This window comes from Plodia interpunctella, chromosome 15, assembly GCF_027563975.2.
Source record: "Plodia interpunctella isolate USDA-ARS_2022_Savannah chromosome 15, ilPloInte3.2, whole genome shotgun sequence".
Lineage (NCBI taxonomy): Eukaryota > Metazoa > Arthropoda > Insecta > Lepidoptera > Pyralidae > Plodia > Plodia interpunctella.
Genome location: NC_071308.1, coordinates 6,255,709 through 6,273,410, shown reverse-complemented (window position 1 = coordinate 6,273,410; position 17,702 = coordinate 6,255,709). Strand labels below are relative to the sequence as shown.

The 17,702-nt window shown below is 34.4% G+C and overlaps 1 protein-coding gene across 10 annotated transcripts in view; it reads left to right on the top strand.

Moving 5' to 3' along the window:
- Positions 1-17,329, top strand: part of Fur1 (Furin 1) — a 150,738-nt gene extending 133,409 nt beyond the window's left edge. For 6 of the 10 annotated variants that reach the window (XM_053755337.2, XM_053755333.2, XM_064436427.1 and 3 more), the window contains exons 8-16: positions 640-849; positions 2,181-2,319; positions 3,417-3,640; positions 5,775-5,914; positions 7,788-7,906; positions 8,865-9,308; positions 10,037-10,221; positions 11,272-11,398; positions 15,332-17,329. In XM_053755337.2, coding sequence (XP_053611312.1) covers positions 640-849; positions 2,181-2,319; positions 3,417-3,640; positions 5,775-5,914; positions 7,788-7,906; positions 8,865-9,308; positions 10,037-10,221; positions 11,272-11,398; positions 15,332-15,984 — 2,241 coding nt within the window. In that variant the 3' untranslated portion in view covers positions 15,985-17,329. The remainder of the gene's footprint in view (positions 1-639; positions 850-2,180; positions 2,320-3,416; positions 3,641-5,774; positions 5,915-7,787; positions 7,907-8,864; positions 9,309-10,036; positions 10,222-11,271; positions 11,399-15,331) is intronic. The other 4 variants (XM_053755339.2, XM_053755340.2, XM_053755338.2 and 1 more) reach the window with 3 other exon arrangements.
- The last annotated feature ends 373 nt before the right edge of the window (positions 17,330-17,702 follow it).

Below are 17,702 nucleotides of genomic sequence, written 5' to 3'. Positions count from 1 at the left end.
AGTACGGTCAGAGGCTGGAGTGGTTTGGGAGATGTCCTTTTGTTACATGAGCCTACTGGCTTAGGAAGTTTATCCACGGTATTGAAGAAACAACACCACCGCCATATTTTTTATGGACGTTTGTCAGTCAAAATTAGGGTAACGGATTGATTGAAGGTTCATATCTACTACACAGAGTTATGTAAAGGCCTTTGCGTATGAGTAAGACTAATTTCTTTAAAAATAGTCCCTACTATGCTTTAATTAGATGTAAATATTCCAGTATACCCTGAACCCTGAACTTACAATCAGAAATATTCAAGCTCACCCTGATTTTTATTAAATTTAAACATGATTTTCTATCAATGAGATAATATCAACTTTTATAAAGCTACCAAATCCCAGGTTTTTACCGTCTTTCAATCCATAAAGAGACAAGCCTTTATATACGTCAAGACCCCAAAAAATTTAGAGTATCAAGTTTATAATAAAACAAATATACTTCTTCTTAATGATATTGACTCTGGCGATTAAATCTGTGAAGACCAACTAGTACATCGTCACTGCCAAAGTATTATTCGTGGCGTCGAGGTATAGGCAGGAGGAGAGACAGCGACGGGACAAAACAAACTATACTCAAAACAATTTACAAATCCACAGGGTCGCAACGGCAAAGGTTCCATCTTTGTCTGGGCGTCCGGCAATGGGGGTCGAGAGCACGACAATTGCAACTGTGATGGCTACACGAACTCCATCTGGACGTTGTCGATATCATCAGCCACTGAGCGGGGGGAGGTGCCGTGGTATTCTGAGATGTGTAGTTCAACGCTAGCAGCGACTTATAGCAGCGGCACCATCAATGAGAAGCAGGTTAGTGTGTCTCATGTGGCACGAGTATGATTCAAACTTATCCCCTTTATCTCAGACACTGCCATTTAAAGTCCTGGGGATAGTTTCACTAGCTTGATCCGGGCGTTGTCGAAATCATCAGTCACTGTAAGGGCAAAGGTGCCGTGGTATTCAGAGTACTAATTCTGAATACTACGGCACCTTTGCCCTTGCACCTTTGCCTTTGCCCTTGCATACTTATAGTAGCAGCATGATCAAAGAGAAACAGGTTAGTGTGACAAACCCATATGGCTCGAGTATAATTGGAACCTAGGCCTATCATACCTGGTGTACCTTAAATGAGAAATATTTTTCATTGTAGGAACTTTCTTTGATTTTGTGGAGCCCACAAACAGTTTTACTTCCATTCTTCTCAATGGCATTTTATTTCGAGTAGTCTAAGCACACTACAATTTATATGGTTAATGTGTGATATTAATTAAATTGAAACCCAGTGCGAGACATAGTGTACCTTTAGCCGACATATGTCAGCCGTGTCAAACTATGTTACCTATGTTCATAAAATAAATGATGATAAGATATTAAAGGTTTAAAAGGCAGAATTTAAACAAGTAATTTACGAGAAAAGAGATTGTAATATACAAAAGTGGACCAAGTATTTAACTATTTCGAAGTAGATTTTGGTGGCATAGAAAACAGTCGTATTTCTGTAAGAATGAACTAAAGATAATTAAAGTTCAAAATATCATTAATGCGAAGAACGTTAGGAATTACAACTGAATGTTTAATGATTTGTCAAATTTTTGACCCTTATTTGTTCAAAAGGGCCCTAACAACCAAAGTTCCCAACTTTAGGGCGACCCTAAATTGGTTTCGTACGTCTACGGTCCTATGAAAATAAGAAGGTGGCGTGCCAACGTTAGGAATAGATTTTCTTTGTGATACAACCCTTATCACGGTCTGTCAGCGGAGGATTTTAATCAAGGAATGGCTTCGTTTATTATTTTACGTAGTTTATTGTGTGGGACTTGATTGTTAAACGCTATTTCTTTCGAACGCACAGAAACGTAAGAAATAATGAACATTTCCACTACAACTAAATGAGTGACCTCACTGGTCCGTTGCGCTACGATGCGTCGACGCCGTTAACGCTCCGACGTCGTTTTACATAGGTTTGACGTACGTCATTGCACTGCAATTATATCATACAATACTGAACGGAACGAAACAATGAGGCCTCGATTACTGGTTGTGTATAATGGAATTCAATAAGACAATTCCAAAAATAAATTTATGCTTGCTGAATTTTGCACTCTTTGCGGCTTGTAATAAAGGCTATTTCTGTCCACCAGGTGATAACCACAGACCTCCACCACTCGTGTACAGCCGGCCACACGGGCACGTCGGCGTCGGCGCCGCTCGCAGCTGGCATTTGTGCGCTGGCGTTGCAAGCCAACAGGGACCTCACGTGGAGAGATATGCAACATATTGGTAAGTTGATTAAATTATACCGGACTGGCTCCTAAAAGTGGCCGGCGAATACAAAAATGCATAGTGTACAGGCTCAACAATCGTAGAAAACGTATATTATTGCAAACGTCATAACTATAACCCAAATTTGTATATAAACAGAACCTAAAAAACCTATAAATAGAACCTAAGGGCACATGTTATATGCTACCTACATTATGTTGGATCCACACTATCGCCGAACTCGGACAGATGCCGTCGCGAATGCATTAACATTGCGTACCTGTATGCCGAATCCGCCAAGCTCAGCGAACTGGTCCGCTAGTGTGGAGCCGGATTACGTACAAAAAACGCTCACGCATTCTGTGTGCGCTAACCTTCAATCAATTTTCGACTTCTACACTATTTAATTAATGCGATCACATTATTTTGGTTTCATTGGCAAAGGCTAAGTCGGAGTTTCCAAAGCGAAACTTTCGTTTTCCGCGCCAACGGAACTTCAGCTCTGTTGCCAAGTAAATTAGCTGTAGTAAAACAAAGTTAACATAGTACGTGTGTGGAGTACAGTCGACGACATTTTAATGCCCGACTAGTGATGTTGACTACCTTACACAACCTTTATGTACAAGTCTCTCTTTCTTATATTTTTACCAGTTGCATTTATAGTTAAAGCTTATCCACAATTTATAAGGTTTATGCAGACCCACAGACAGATTCGGCACTACTTTTATTACCCGGACGTCAAGCCTCTTTGGGAATGTGGTTGTTGCCTATCACCTGCCAAGGCTATGTGTTTCTTTGTCGTCTTGTACGATATCCACGGGAGAGTATGGAGTGGTCATATTTTAGAGCAATACCTAATAAGAGCGTGTGAATTTTTAAGGGTCCCTCCATCATACAAAGAAAACAATCACATCAAAGTATTTTTCAAGATTAATACACATTTTTTGAGCTTGAGGTACTTATTTGGATTTGCCAAAACGCCCCAAAATTAATCGTACCTCTTTTTGACGTCATCGCACAAAATGAACTTTCTTTCAATACTATTATATCATATTGCATATTTTAAACTCAATCTTTGTTATCTATCCCTATATAATTATTTATTTCCCTCCCAGTGGTTCGAACAGCAAGGCCCGAGCGTCTGAGCCTTGGCGGCGAGTGGCGTGTGAACGGCGTCGGCCGCAACGTGTCCCATTCGTTCGGCTACGGGCTGCTGGACGCGACCGGCATGGTACGGCTGGCTAAGACCTGGAGACGCGTGCCGCCGCAGAGGAGGTGCGAGCTAGCCGCGCCCAGGATACAGAAGACTGTGCCTTCTAGATCCACTATTGCGTTACAAGTATGTTATTTAAACTTTAAAAAATAATTACTCAATATTTCTTATTACTATTCCTATTACTATACTATACTATTGTGGCAGATTAAAAAAAATATATGATTAAAAAATCTGTCGTAAAAGGAGTAGGTACATAGATAAAAGAGAAATAGTAGGTATTCACTTATAAGGAAATGTATCTGTTAAATAGGTATCGGTTCTAAATGTGAAAAGAATCATGTCGTAACATAGGTAGGCAACTTTTAAAAAATACATAATTTTATAGAGAATACTAGCTGTTTTATATATGCAAAAATTCAAGAAGATTGGTTGAGTAGATAACGCGTGAAAAGGTAACAAACAAACTTACTTTCGCATTTATAAAGTTAGTAGAACTGCGTTCAGTCAAAAGCCACGGAGCGAAGATATCGAAGCGAAGCATACTCGTAATTAGTTTGAAAAATAAAATGTAATGATTTATCAGTTGTTGAAGAGATACGTGCTACAAACCAAAATTAACCTAATATCTCTTTGCAAATGCCTTTGTATAAGATTTCTGATTAAAACAATGTTAATTCTCCTATAGCAACTTGCAAATAAACCGCTTTGTACTTGTTATTATTATAATTAAGCAATCATTAACTGTCGAAGTCCTGTAACGAGATCATTACAGATATACTATCTATCTATCTTTAAATCAAAGTGTTCGTAACAGATCCAGCCCTGCTGTACTAAATTGAATTTGAAATAAGAATCTTATTTTTGAAACCACGTAAATGGGATTTAATAATCATTCGATTTTTGTGATTGAGACTTTAAGATGGGTTTTCTAAAATTAAATAACATTGAAAGTATGTTGAAAATTTTAAAATAACAAAACGAAAGCGAAAAATATGAAACAATATGGCAAGCCCGCATTTCTCCTTTGTTATAACTCTTCAGTGTTTTATAGGTTAAAGTTATCGTGTTTCTTTTTTAATATCACGGCAACTCGAGTGTGAGAAAAATGTCTCATAAGGAAGACGGGCCAATTGTTTCAAACAATAGACAAGCGTCTTTCCGCTGGACGTCTCTTTCGCAAAATGTCATGCTAAAAAATTTGGTCAGTTTCGTAATGTCACATGTGTTTTGAAAATCGTCAAATCAACAGCACACACTGAGTGAGCTTGTATCGTGGATCCGATGGACACAAACACGGGCTGGCACACCCATTGCTGCATGAGTATTTCCCAATTTTTTGTGGATATTTAATTTTATCTATATATCCCTATACCTATAATATAGATAATATTAATTACGTAATTACTATAAATAGTAACTTTTATTGCGGGAGCTGGGAAGGCGCCATAGAAATAATGGCGCTGACCCCCCCCGCGCAGAGTCGTACCTGGTGCAACGAATTTTTCTCGCAATACAGCGAGGGAATGCCGCCAGCATTATGGACACATTTGCACCAGGTGCGTCACGGAGTGGTCTTTTTGAGTTTCTAATATTGTATTGTAAAGTATGTTGTGAATTAATTTATATTTACTTTAATAAATTACGTATTTACTCTAGAAAAAAAAATCATGAACACTATGAAAAAGTGACTACATTTTTGTCTATGTCATTTTGCGTAAATGACGTTCTGCGACAAGACCTACGAAAGCAGAGAGATTCTTGTGCGCTGAATTCTTTAATAAAGCTTTTTAATATCGGTCGTTATCAGCGATGACAAAAATATTTGCGAGTAACCTTCGGTGCCAGGAATTGTTTGAGATTTTACTTTATTGGAAATTGAAGTGTTATAAATAGACGAGCTATTTCAGGTGGTATTTTTCTTTAATCGCAGTCGAGTGTTATTAGATTTCTTAACACTTTACGATTCCACTGAAAGTGTTTCATAGTAAACACATTTTCACCTTGCCTTATGAAATGTTACTTAATGTTTAAGAATCGATTTTGCCTTATGATGAATTTCTATATTTCTGAATCAATGAAAAAACGGAGGTTCGACCTTGCCCACATATTAGGACATTTTTGTTAGCTCACAATTAAAATTACCTAATATTTATCTAAAAATAAAGTAGCGTGTTTCGAGAACGATAGCTATTACCCATTACATCGGCAACGTGACATGTGGTTCGTGTAGCTTAAATGTATAATTTCTCTTCTGCAGTTGGACGTGGTGACGTGCCCGGGCGTGAATTACTTGGAACACGTGCAGGCGCGTGTCACGCTCTCCGCTCAGAGGCGGGGCGACTTGAGAATCAGCCTGACTTCGCCTGCTGGCACCAACGTCACGTTGCTCGCTCCCAGGTAATGAATTGTTTAAGATGCAGATTTTCTGAATTGAAAATTGTCACTCTATTTAACATGTCACGTGAACGTGATTCGCGTCACGTCATGACCAGTAGGGTTGGCATGTCGCAGTGGGCGAAGTGCTGCAATGTGATTGGTTCGCTGCGCTTTAATTCGACTTTAAAAAAATCTGACCACAGTGTCAGCAATAACACACTCGATATGAATGAATGAATTAATAATGTTAATTAATCAAACATATAAATTGTAACTTAAATTACTTAAAAAAATATACATTTATAGAACAACTATTTTAATGAATGAACGAGATATATATTATACATAAACAACAGCGTTAATATTAGTTTGTAAGCATAATAAGGGAAGATGGGGAAATGTGCAACGTTAGTTGAAATTAGTGGCGAACCGTTACCGTCGTGGAACTGACGACTCGTGTCAAAACGCGGCAAAACGCCAGTGTATTTCACAGAAATTGTGACAGTAGGATTATGTTTTTGCATGAAATACTTCTGCTGCTACCTATTTATATTCCCATTTTATTTTTCCAATCCGAATGTATAGTATTGTATAGTATAGTGATAATACTAATAAAAATACACTAATAATTTTAATAGACCATGATAGATAGACTTTGTTTCCGGTGAAGGAAAACATCGTGAGGAAACCTACACACTGGTGACAATTTAAGTTCACTAGCGATTACTTGCCACTAGACTCGTCATGTCAGATGCCTTTAAGCGACTTGAATAAAGTCTGACATCGGTATTAGGTATTAACACACTCGAAAAGAATAAGAAGAAGATTGTGTTTTTTGCCCGAGGATTGTGAATATGTGAATAAATTACAAATATATGTATATGGCCCAATCACACAGATTGAGCTAGCTCTAAAGTAAGTTTAAGACTTGTGATACACTAACTAATGATACTATATTAAACAACATAATAAGACCTATGTCCTCCTCTGTACGTACTCCTCATAATACCTAACAATATTTTTTCGAATTTACAGGAAGTGATTGATAACCTTAGAGTATACTATTGAGTAACAAACAAATAGACTTTCACGTTTATAATTTTAGTTCGAGAGAAGTTAAGTTACTCAATTTCAAATTTGGAATTTTAAACGGTGTTCAAATAATAACATCTTTAGTCTACATAAAAAACGCAAAATTAAAAAAGTTCGTATTACAAAATCAAATCAGCAATTAAATATTTGAATTAAGAATCAAAAATATTCTAGAAAACCCTGAGTCATGGTAGATCTTGATTTCTTTTTGAACGTACATTCGAGATCTGTTAAGAGCCATCCAATCAGAGATCCGTAATCAAGTTCCAATTTTCCGCCAGCCACATGAGTGGCCCCGTGGGTCCACGTGCATCAGCTAACGTTAATTACGTTTAGCGGTTTCTACATTTATTTAGGTGATTATCGCCACTTAGTATGCCACGCCGAACGAAATCCGCTGTAATTTGACTGTTTATGGTTCTATACAAAATTATATTATTATCTGACCATAGATAATATGTGGGGTGGGTGGGGAAAAAAAACTCAGTATGATTGTCGAAAATGCAACAGGGAATACGCTCAGGGATTCGTAAAAAGTTGCGGTTACAATTACAATAAGAAAATGCATAAAGCGTAGACTTAATGCAATATGAAGTTCTCTATCAGTCCACCATTACACCAAACAGAGATAGCAACATGCTGCGATAAATAAACAATAAAATAAAATAATTTACATACTCGTATATCAGATTTGCACCCATATTGTTACAATTGTAATAACTATGTTAAATTTTTACATTTAATTCAGATCAGCCTTGTCTATTTGGCCCCCAGGCGCATCTTATATCATCTTTTTTCGCAGGGCGCACGACTCATCCCGAGCAGGCTTCAACTCTTGGCCATTCATGTCTGTGCACATGTGGGGGGAGTCACCCCTGGGCGTGTGGCAACTGGAAGTGTCCAACGAAGGGAGGTACCAAGGTATGTTACGTACATTATGATTTTTATTCTTGAAGAAGCTGTGTTAAACAAGATATTTGGTAAAACCCATAAGTAACTGTGGATCTTAAAAATATTACTCATATATAAAAATGAAAAAATTTTAAAAATATTTATTCATACACTTACAGAGTGGTAACCAAATAGTTAATTTATATCAAATCGAATACTTAATGGTTTGTCGTTCTCTCTGACGAGCACGATCCTAAAAATTTTACACCTAAATTTTTTTCGTCACTTAAAATATTTTCCAAGTCAAATTCTATGAGGATTTTCATAGGTTGCTAAAATCAAATACAATCCAATGTTAGTAGAACGGACTAGTATTAAGTAGGACATTTTATATAGCTTCAAAGTAGCAAATAAGATAAATTTTCTAGTCTTACGTTACTTGCCGCCACTTCTACATACTCAATTCATCTATCTTAAAGTAAAAATGTATTGTGTTATCGTGAAACTAATCGAATATGCACTCTTAGTATACACAATTTATTTCTTACTTTGTGTACAAGACTATGTTTCTCATTTTAAAGTCTTTCAATCAAACTTTGTTTCGTATTTCAGAGCATCAAATTTTCTTTGATAAAGATCGTAGTCTCAGTAAATAAATTAATTTAATTACGAAACTTTGGCCTCGGTATAAAGAATTTAACTCTATACTAAAATCTCAATTATGAATGTGATATTTAAGAGCAGGCATTACCCATCTGATTAGGCCAAGTCTAATAGGTCATCAATATTTATTATAATTTTGTATATTCATGTCAAAATGAAAGGGTTTTATGAGACACGAAACGACACCAAACTAAAATATCAATAGCTGATATATTTTGTTGCAAACTCCTAAAATATGAAAATCAGTTGGGGTTGATCGAAAAAAGTTTGTCGATTTCGGCGTAAGTAAGGTTGTTTGTATGTAAACTCAATTTCAATACTATAGGTCGCGCAACATTGCAAGACTGGTCGTTAACATTGTACGGAACTAGCACACCCGCTGCTAAAAACGACCCAATCCCGTTCCGAAACCCCGTCAGAAATAAAGGCAACGCGACACGGCCGGTGATGGTACAGTCCGGCCGGAAAAACAAAGGAAAAGCTGTGTCAATAGTGCCGACGTACACTGTCGGACTGGTCAAGCGAAAGAAGAATAAGAATTCGAAAAATCAGAATAGGAACCCCAAGCAGAAACAAGGGCGGCCTGCGACGCGCTCTCCTATCGAGAGCACGACTGTTACAACGACTTCGTCAACGCCTGATCTAAGCCTTAATTTACGGGGGGACTTAACCGATCCCTTGTCTGACGCGAGGGGGAGGAAGATGTCGAATCTCTTCGAGCAGTATCCGAAAATCCAGCGCATATATCCAGCGCCCCTGCGAGCGAACGGTATAACTGCATGTATTATATCGTGGAAACGTCCTGTGGTAGCGTTTTATTTGGCCCCTAGTTTAAGCCTGCACATCAATTACCTTTGTTTCGGCCGACGCTCTATGCATGGTGTGTTTGCATTGTTTAAAATTTATTCCGTAGGTACTGAAAGTTTATTTAATAGAAGTGTTCGTTTGGAATTCTCGTTTCAGCTGAGCAATTAACATAGACAGGACGCTAATTTCGTTTGCGTGAATTTTACTTTTTTAATTTCGTTTATTGCTTTGTAGTATGCTGCCACTCATTAATTTGTGCACATTATGCCTTTTAAAATGATTGTTTCGTTGTTGTATTAGTGTATTCTGAAAATTTATGTTATTTTATTTTAATTTGTTTATAAGTAAATAATTTCGATAAATATGTAACAAACTATAAATTTTTTGAAGAAGTAAATTCGATTTATTTTTCAAAGTACTCGTAGGTACCTAAGAAAAGGACCAGAAATGTGAAAGAAAATGATTATTGTACAAATCGATAAAGAACCAGATGTAAATATACTGGTTTTATCTATTAGAAAACAATCTGTTTGATAGGTATTCTGAATATTATATTTATATATTGTATTGTATGATATTTTTTTGCAAAATGAAAAAGTCTTGCAATTTTATTTCATAATCTGAAAATTTTTTTTTTCTGATTTTTCATAAATATCTAACTGTATTATTAACGCGACCCCTTTTACTCAGAAGCCGGTCCCCTGACACAGTGGGAGCTGATATTCTACGGCACGGAAACCCCCCCTCAAGAGTCTGACACCTCCTCGGAGGCCAACCCTTTGGGGACCCACGCCGGCCCCCCTGTGACGTCATGGAGTGGCAACAACAACGACATCGACGAAGATGTACCTTTAGTCTGGCAGAATTCTAACACGGTGAGTATAAAAAATAGAGTATATAGAGTAAATAGAGTATAAAATCCTACAAAAAAAAAAACAATTGAAAATTCTCATTCCACTTATAGGTAAGAGTGGGTTGCACTTGATATTGATCTTTCAGATTATGTGGTGTTGAATTCACCATCAGGTACTTATGGTACATACTTATCATTGTGTAATATTTCGATAAATGCATAGATATTTCTGATTTTTTTGTTAAATTAAGTCTTATTCTATTATTTATTTATTTAAATTTATTGTACAAAATATAATTCATTCTATAGCTTCTGAGGAGGAGAGGAATCTAGTCTCTATGGTATGGGAGTAGTTAGAAAAAGAGTAACTGTATCATTGTCTAACTTTTACTTAACTGTTGTAACTATTTTCATATCGGTTCATGTTTGAATTAGTATGAATATTTGTGCATAAAATGTATCATTTACATATATAACAAGAAGAAGATAACAAGAAATTAAATAATAATTAATTAAAACTACCTAAATGTTTAATATTACCTTTATATTATAACATCCATACTAATATCATAAATGCGAAAGTCTGTCTGTCTGTCCATCTGCCTGTTCCGCTTTCACGGCTAAAACACTGGACCAATTTTTAAGAAGTTTGGTATATATGTAGTTAAAGACCCTGGAATGTAGGCTACTTTTTTTCAAAAAAGTAGCCTACATCCCACCCCTTAATGACTACAGTAGGGGGTGAAAGTTTGTATGAAAATCATGTCTGTTCCGCTTTCGCAGAGAAATTCACGCGGGCGAAACTGCGGGCTAAAGCTAGAATTACATATATAGATCCTTTTGCTAGTTTCGGAAGTTCATTTATAATTATGTCTTGAATTTCCAAAAAAAAACAACATATTATTGTTCAAAGAATTTAGATTCCGTAAATTCAAATTGAACTAGACACCAATTATAATAGATTATAACTAACAATCCTGCGAAATCATACTTGGCCAGGAGTTCAATTGGAAATCACTATCTCAAGTTAGTTAATTATTAATCTCAAGTTAATAATAATAATTATTTTTAGGTCGATGATGATAGTCCCGAAGCACCGCAAATTCCCATCGAAGCACCAGGGGGCCAGAAGTTTATTGGGAGTGACACCAGCAGTGGCTGCAACACTTACAGCTCCCAACCAGTCCACCACTGCATAGGTTTGTGCCTCTTCCTTCTCCTCTTGCTATCCTATGTCCCGACGCGTCTACCCCAGAGCCAAACCCAGCTAAATTCGTCTAAACATTCATTTAAGAGCGACTGTGAACTAACTGCTAACATAAGCTTAGAATTAAGAGATAATAGGCCACCAAGAGCGCCATGCTTACCATCAATACAACCCTAGTACTAAGTTATATTACCAATCAAAATTGTATATTACGTGTGATTCTGGATACATTCGAATGGTACTGAAAATAATTGGCATGTGAGTCATCGATGTAATTTTTTTCGCAAAAAGGCTATGATTATCGTATATTAATTTTGTGACATTGCAACTCAGAATCTCACGATATTTTCGCCATTTTGATTAGGATGATATAACTGCCACTGTTACTGTAAACGCCGTTGACGGCATGTGATTTAGTTAAAATTAAAATAAGTACAATCTGTTATTAATATCGTATTTTAAGTTACTTCGTGTGCGTAATCGGTAGATATGGTTTTTGAGTTGTCGGAACTGGGTGTACTAGTAACATTATTTTATAGATTTATTACCATAACGACACTTATTTATTCATTTTTTTTGAAGCTACATTCCTATATTAATGGTTTTTAAATGTATATAAAAATGTGTATTTAAATATTTTATAGCCATGATTGGGTACAATTTGGTATTTTCGAGTATAATAAATTATCAGTAAAAGAATTTCTTCCAAAGAAAAGCAAATTTTTTTATAATTTTTATCATTTATCACTAATTGAGCTATCCATATTATAAATTAACCGATCAAGAAAATAATAATAATAATTTAATGATTTTCATATATCAAAATAATGTTGCTAGTTTCATAAATGTTGTTAGAACCAACATTATGGATTGTGGTACGTTATAACATTATTATAATATTATATCTATACATTTTAGATTTATTTCTATTCATAATTTTATATAAAAATATACACGTGAAGTTACCCCAGACATGTCTACGAAGTTTCAAGCGATGAACAAATGATGTAGAAAAAGTTACATTTAAATTGTGTAAAACGTCTTATTTCTATAATAAAAATATACTGCTGATTATCTAATTTATTTGTCATTTGTTTAGATCAATCGATTTTAAAATATTTTCTATAAATAAGTTCACAATAGCATCATAATGAGATGTAAATATATCTTGTCTTCTAGTCCGAAGATTCAATTACGTATTTTTAATTTTTTAAAACAAAAATGCACATTTGAAATAGTAAAAGTAGGAGATATTACTTAAAATGTCGCGTAAGAAAATAATACAAATAAAAATAAAATCATAGAATCGAATGAACTTTTCTAGGTTTTTAATAATAATAATTCGGCCAAAAATTAAGTGGCAGCTTTTTCGTTTGGTCAACATTTTGTGTCACATGTTATGTCATGATAAACATTTATTGTAAATTCACCTTATATTGGCGTTCGGGTATTGATGAGCTAGTGACCAAGTGCAATTACATTAAATAATAATGTATATTTACTATTCAAGTTAATAACGTCCATTTTGATCGAGTAAATTGCATAAACTTAATTGAATGGTGGACATTCTAGAATTTATAAACAGTGAAGTAGTTTCAATTTTAAACTCTAAATAATAAGCAACATTTTATAATTAATAATAGTTCAAAATAAAACTTATTGAAGTACTTAACATCATTTTGTTCTTCTAGTCAAAAAAGTTCTAGAAAATAATCATGATTATTTACTAACATTTTTTTACAAGAACTTTCATCATGTACAATTTACATGATTGATTTTGAGATATTTTTCTGATAAAAATTTAATGAGTTTATCATATGAAATATAACAATAACAACTAGGCCCTTTTTGCTTAGAAATAATATTGACATTTTTTTTGTTTACATTCTTTTTTTCTTCTATATTTATTTATGTTACATCCATAAATATTATGATAGCTAAATCTAATTTAAATAGTCAATGTGTGGAGATGATATTCGAACAGTTAATTTGTCCCATTAACTTAGCTATATAATGTACTCATAAAAGCATTTATCTTCTTGGTTTAAACGTTATTTATTTATTATTGTAATATTAGATAGGGGAATTAATTTTATTATACTTAATTATTATTACGTACCATGATTTTAATTTATGTATACGTTTTGGCGAAAGTAATAGGTATATATCAGGCTGTTTAATTTTAAAAAAATCGCCATTACGTAATAATTATAATTATTACAAACATACATATCTGTTATACTAGGCTTCAAAGTTATATATGTTGAATTATCGCCTTTGTTATGGTCTGTTTATCGACTCATGGTTCAACATGACAGCTGTCATGTTGATCAGTATCTCATGTGTTCCATTTTTTAATCGACTGTTCAAAAATCAAATAAATTAATGATAAAAGTAATTACCCTAATAGATTAAAATCGAACAAAGAAACAACCGAAGTTTCAATAAACAGCCTGAAAGGTAAGAGTGAATTTTTTAAATCATGAACCATCAAAAAATTAACAGATTTATTATCAGAATAGTATTGAAATAAATTTAATTCTCCTGACAGCTGTCAAAATCCATGTTGCCATGAACAGAGTATTAAACACATACGTAGTGACAACTTCGATGTTAAGTGTAGATTATAATAACAATTGCGTATTGTGGTTGTGATGATAGCAGAGAACGGCAATCCATTTAGCGTGTTAAGCTATTTATACACGATTGTAAATATTAAGTAGATATGTATGGGTATAAATATATTTGGAAACTTGTACAAATTGCTCAGAAACATGTAAATTGAAAACGACTGAAAGATCACGATTTCACATCGACTGGTAGTTAAATGTAAATTAATTAATAGGAATTAATTTAGCAGGCCTTCAATATTGAGACGACGATATGCCCGTCTGTCTGCCCGATAATGTAGGGGAAGAATGAAGAATCGATGTCCTTCTCATGCGATGATCTTCTCAATCCGTACTTTTTCGTAACAGCAATATGGGTAACTACTTAAAACAAACGGTTACAGGCATGGAGTCTATAATGGCCTAAAACACCTCCAGTACAATATGTAGTATTCATAATGATTGCTTAAAAAATGATTACCTATGGCTTTAACTATCTCTCGATGTTTCAGAAATCGCTAAGCTCATTTTTATAACACTTTGTTGTATAAACGTAAAAATGTTCATCGTAATTGGAGTTAGGTAGCTGCCCCCTCGTAATTATGTAAATGTTGATGCATAATTTGTATATATTGAATCTGATGTGACGAAAATCATAATAAAACGATCTTTTATTACAAAATTCATACAGATTTTTATTTGTTTGTATTTATTTGAAACGAGTCTTGTCTCTGGTGTCATTTAATAAGTTGTAGCAGTTAGTCACACCTCGATTTGTTTTTGTTGTTATTTTGTTTTTCACTAGCATAATATAATTTTATGTATATTTTAATTGTTGTGCATGCCTGCTTAGCTTTGTACGTGCTTTCTTTTTAATTGAATAACTCGCTATGGAAACTTATTTTAACATTAAAAGTAACATCTTATTTGCTTCAAGGCAAAAATCACTGCTTTCTATATAGTTCATTGTCGTTGCCTTTTCGTGTTTCGTAGGATCACAATTTAGTTACTCTCTGATTTCATTTAATTTTGAACACTCTCTTGCGCATGATTTTGTGTTTGTTTTTTTTTGTGGTTTGTCTTATATTTATCAGTAACAAAATTATTTGAGATCAGTGACAAGATTCTATCGATACCTTTTCCAACATTTCCGTTTCCATCTATCCTATGACATGGCATCGCGTCGCAGTACATACTTCGAGCTGCGAGGCATCATTCTGCTGGAGCGCTACTGCATGGACACAGGTGCTGGGTGGTGAAGGACTATCACTCTTTTGTTTATGTAATTAAATATCTTTATCTCTTTCTTTCACTAGAATGCGCCAAGGGTTTGCACTTGTACGACGGTCGGTGCTACGATCGTTGCCCGGAGGGCACGTACGCCAGCGAGCTTCTTACGCAAAGGAGCTCAAGAAGACGCAATCTTACTTACTATTCAGAGGGACTATTGTCTGCAACGAAACGCCAGAGCACTGAAACTGTAAATCCGGCAGCGTTCGAAGCTTTAGACATGGAACCTCAAGCCAATCTGGCTAAGTCCCCCTTGACTTGTTATCTGTGTCACTATTCCTGTGCGTCCTGCTCTGGGCCTCGCGATGATCAGTGCCTGTCTTGCTCAAACGATGCTCAACTGTTCAATGGCTCTGACGTCGAAATCAAAATCTATTGTTATTCTAATTCCGTCCTGTCGAAGCTGTCAGACGCTCACTGGCATTCCAGACTCAACGTGATCTTATCCATCATACTATTCACATTATCTTTTATCTTCCTCTACTTTTTAATAGCTTTCGTCATTAAGAAGTGCGGTGTGTACTGCCGTGGATCGCACTATAATTCCAACATCAACATAGCGTATAACAAATTAGCTGATGATGAAAAACATCAAAGTGCTGTGGAGATTGAAGATGAAATTAAACAGGCTTTAAACGATTTCAGTGAGAGCGAGTCAGAAGACGACTTGAATTTATAGCATTTAGTCAAATTCCCTCGAAAATATTACGAATTAACCGATCAATTGAGTGTTAGTGATTAGGCTAATAAATGTGTAGGGCTCGCATTGTGATATCACTAGAACCGTCACAATTTTTTAAAAATAAATTCTAGATGAACGGCGGAGAAAGGAGATTGTTAAAATAGTGACGTTTTGATACTCGTACAAAAATCGGTTTGGTTAGTTTTTAGGTAAGCTGTTAATTCATCCAAAGATAATTATGTAATTTCTAAAAGTTAAATCTTGAAATTGATGGCTGTAGATTTATTTCTCTCTTTATCTTCGAGCTGTTCGACATTTAATTTCTCATTTCAGTCATAAATAAATAGAATAGATTATATTAAGAATATATTTTTGATGAAACTTTATTATTTTCGATGTGATTTTTTTAATAGATGCATTTGAAATTTAACTTACTTGCATTCCATTTAGAACACCAGGTTCTTTAGATATTAAGCGAATAATAAAATAAAGCGAAAACCTTAGGTACCTACATTAATTTGCTCAATATTATGTAAAAGATCGTAAAGATTCATACTTTTTGTAAATTACATTATATTTGTAAGCACATGCACGCTCTTCACGCTTTATAAATGGCAAAACGAGTAGACAAGACGTGCCAATTTTATTCTGCAGAGAAATATTTCACGCGGACGAAGGTTAGGACAGAGGCTGTGCTGTACAATTCATGCTTAATTGCAACTCAATGGCGCACTTTTAATTTTTTTTAAAATGGCCTTCATAACAATTTAATTTTCTTTATGTTTTTTTTAATTTACCTACCGCTTTTTACTTGCAGTAATATTCTTTAGGACCAAAGAATTAGACTTCGAAGAAAAAAATGATGATAATGAGTATTTTACAAATAAATCAGAAAAAATATTACATAACAAATAAAAGTAGTCTTAACACATTATTTATTGTGATTACGACACAATTATAATATTTTTTTATTTACTTAAAAAACATGACATTTAGGATTTGTGATTTGTTGTAACTATTGATATTCAGTCAGGGCAAGTTTTCAGGGTAAAAAAAAATAGAAACTTTGTGTTTTTTTAAAATTAGGACTTTTCTAGTTATTTTATTTTTTTCAACATGAGCAAAGCCATTTTTATTATTATTTTAAATGATAATTGTAATTTTTATGCATTGGTTTATTCCTTAACATAAAATAATTTTCATAAACTATATGGCATAATGTAAGTATACCTGCATATATACATATATATTTTACTCAAGTTGCCATTTGTATGTAGATACTTACTCAAAACAAATCGAAATTTGTAAATATGTTATGTAAATAAACGAGTTCCTATTTTTATCTGAAGTTTGATTTATCATCTACTATATATAACTAGTGATAATAAAAATAAAGCTAAATAGGTACCTATAATATCAGGACACGTTACACAGATTGAATTAGCCTAGCGTATAATAAATTAAAATTACTTATCGACGACTTTAGTTTCGATAACTTTAACCCGTGGCGAATTTCAATCAATTGGAGTAGGTTACATGTACTGTTGAGTGTATATTATTAGTCTTCAAAGGGTATTATTAAGTGAAATCTTGGTATAAACGCGTTTGCAAGCGATCAATAAAGCTAACGTGTCGGTCGGATAATCGAAGACGCCCTGTTGACACTGATAGATATAACTACTGGATATGACATTTCTCTTTCTGTCCTCTCGTGT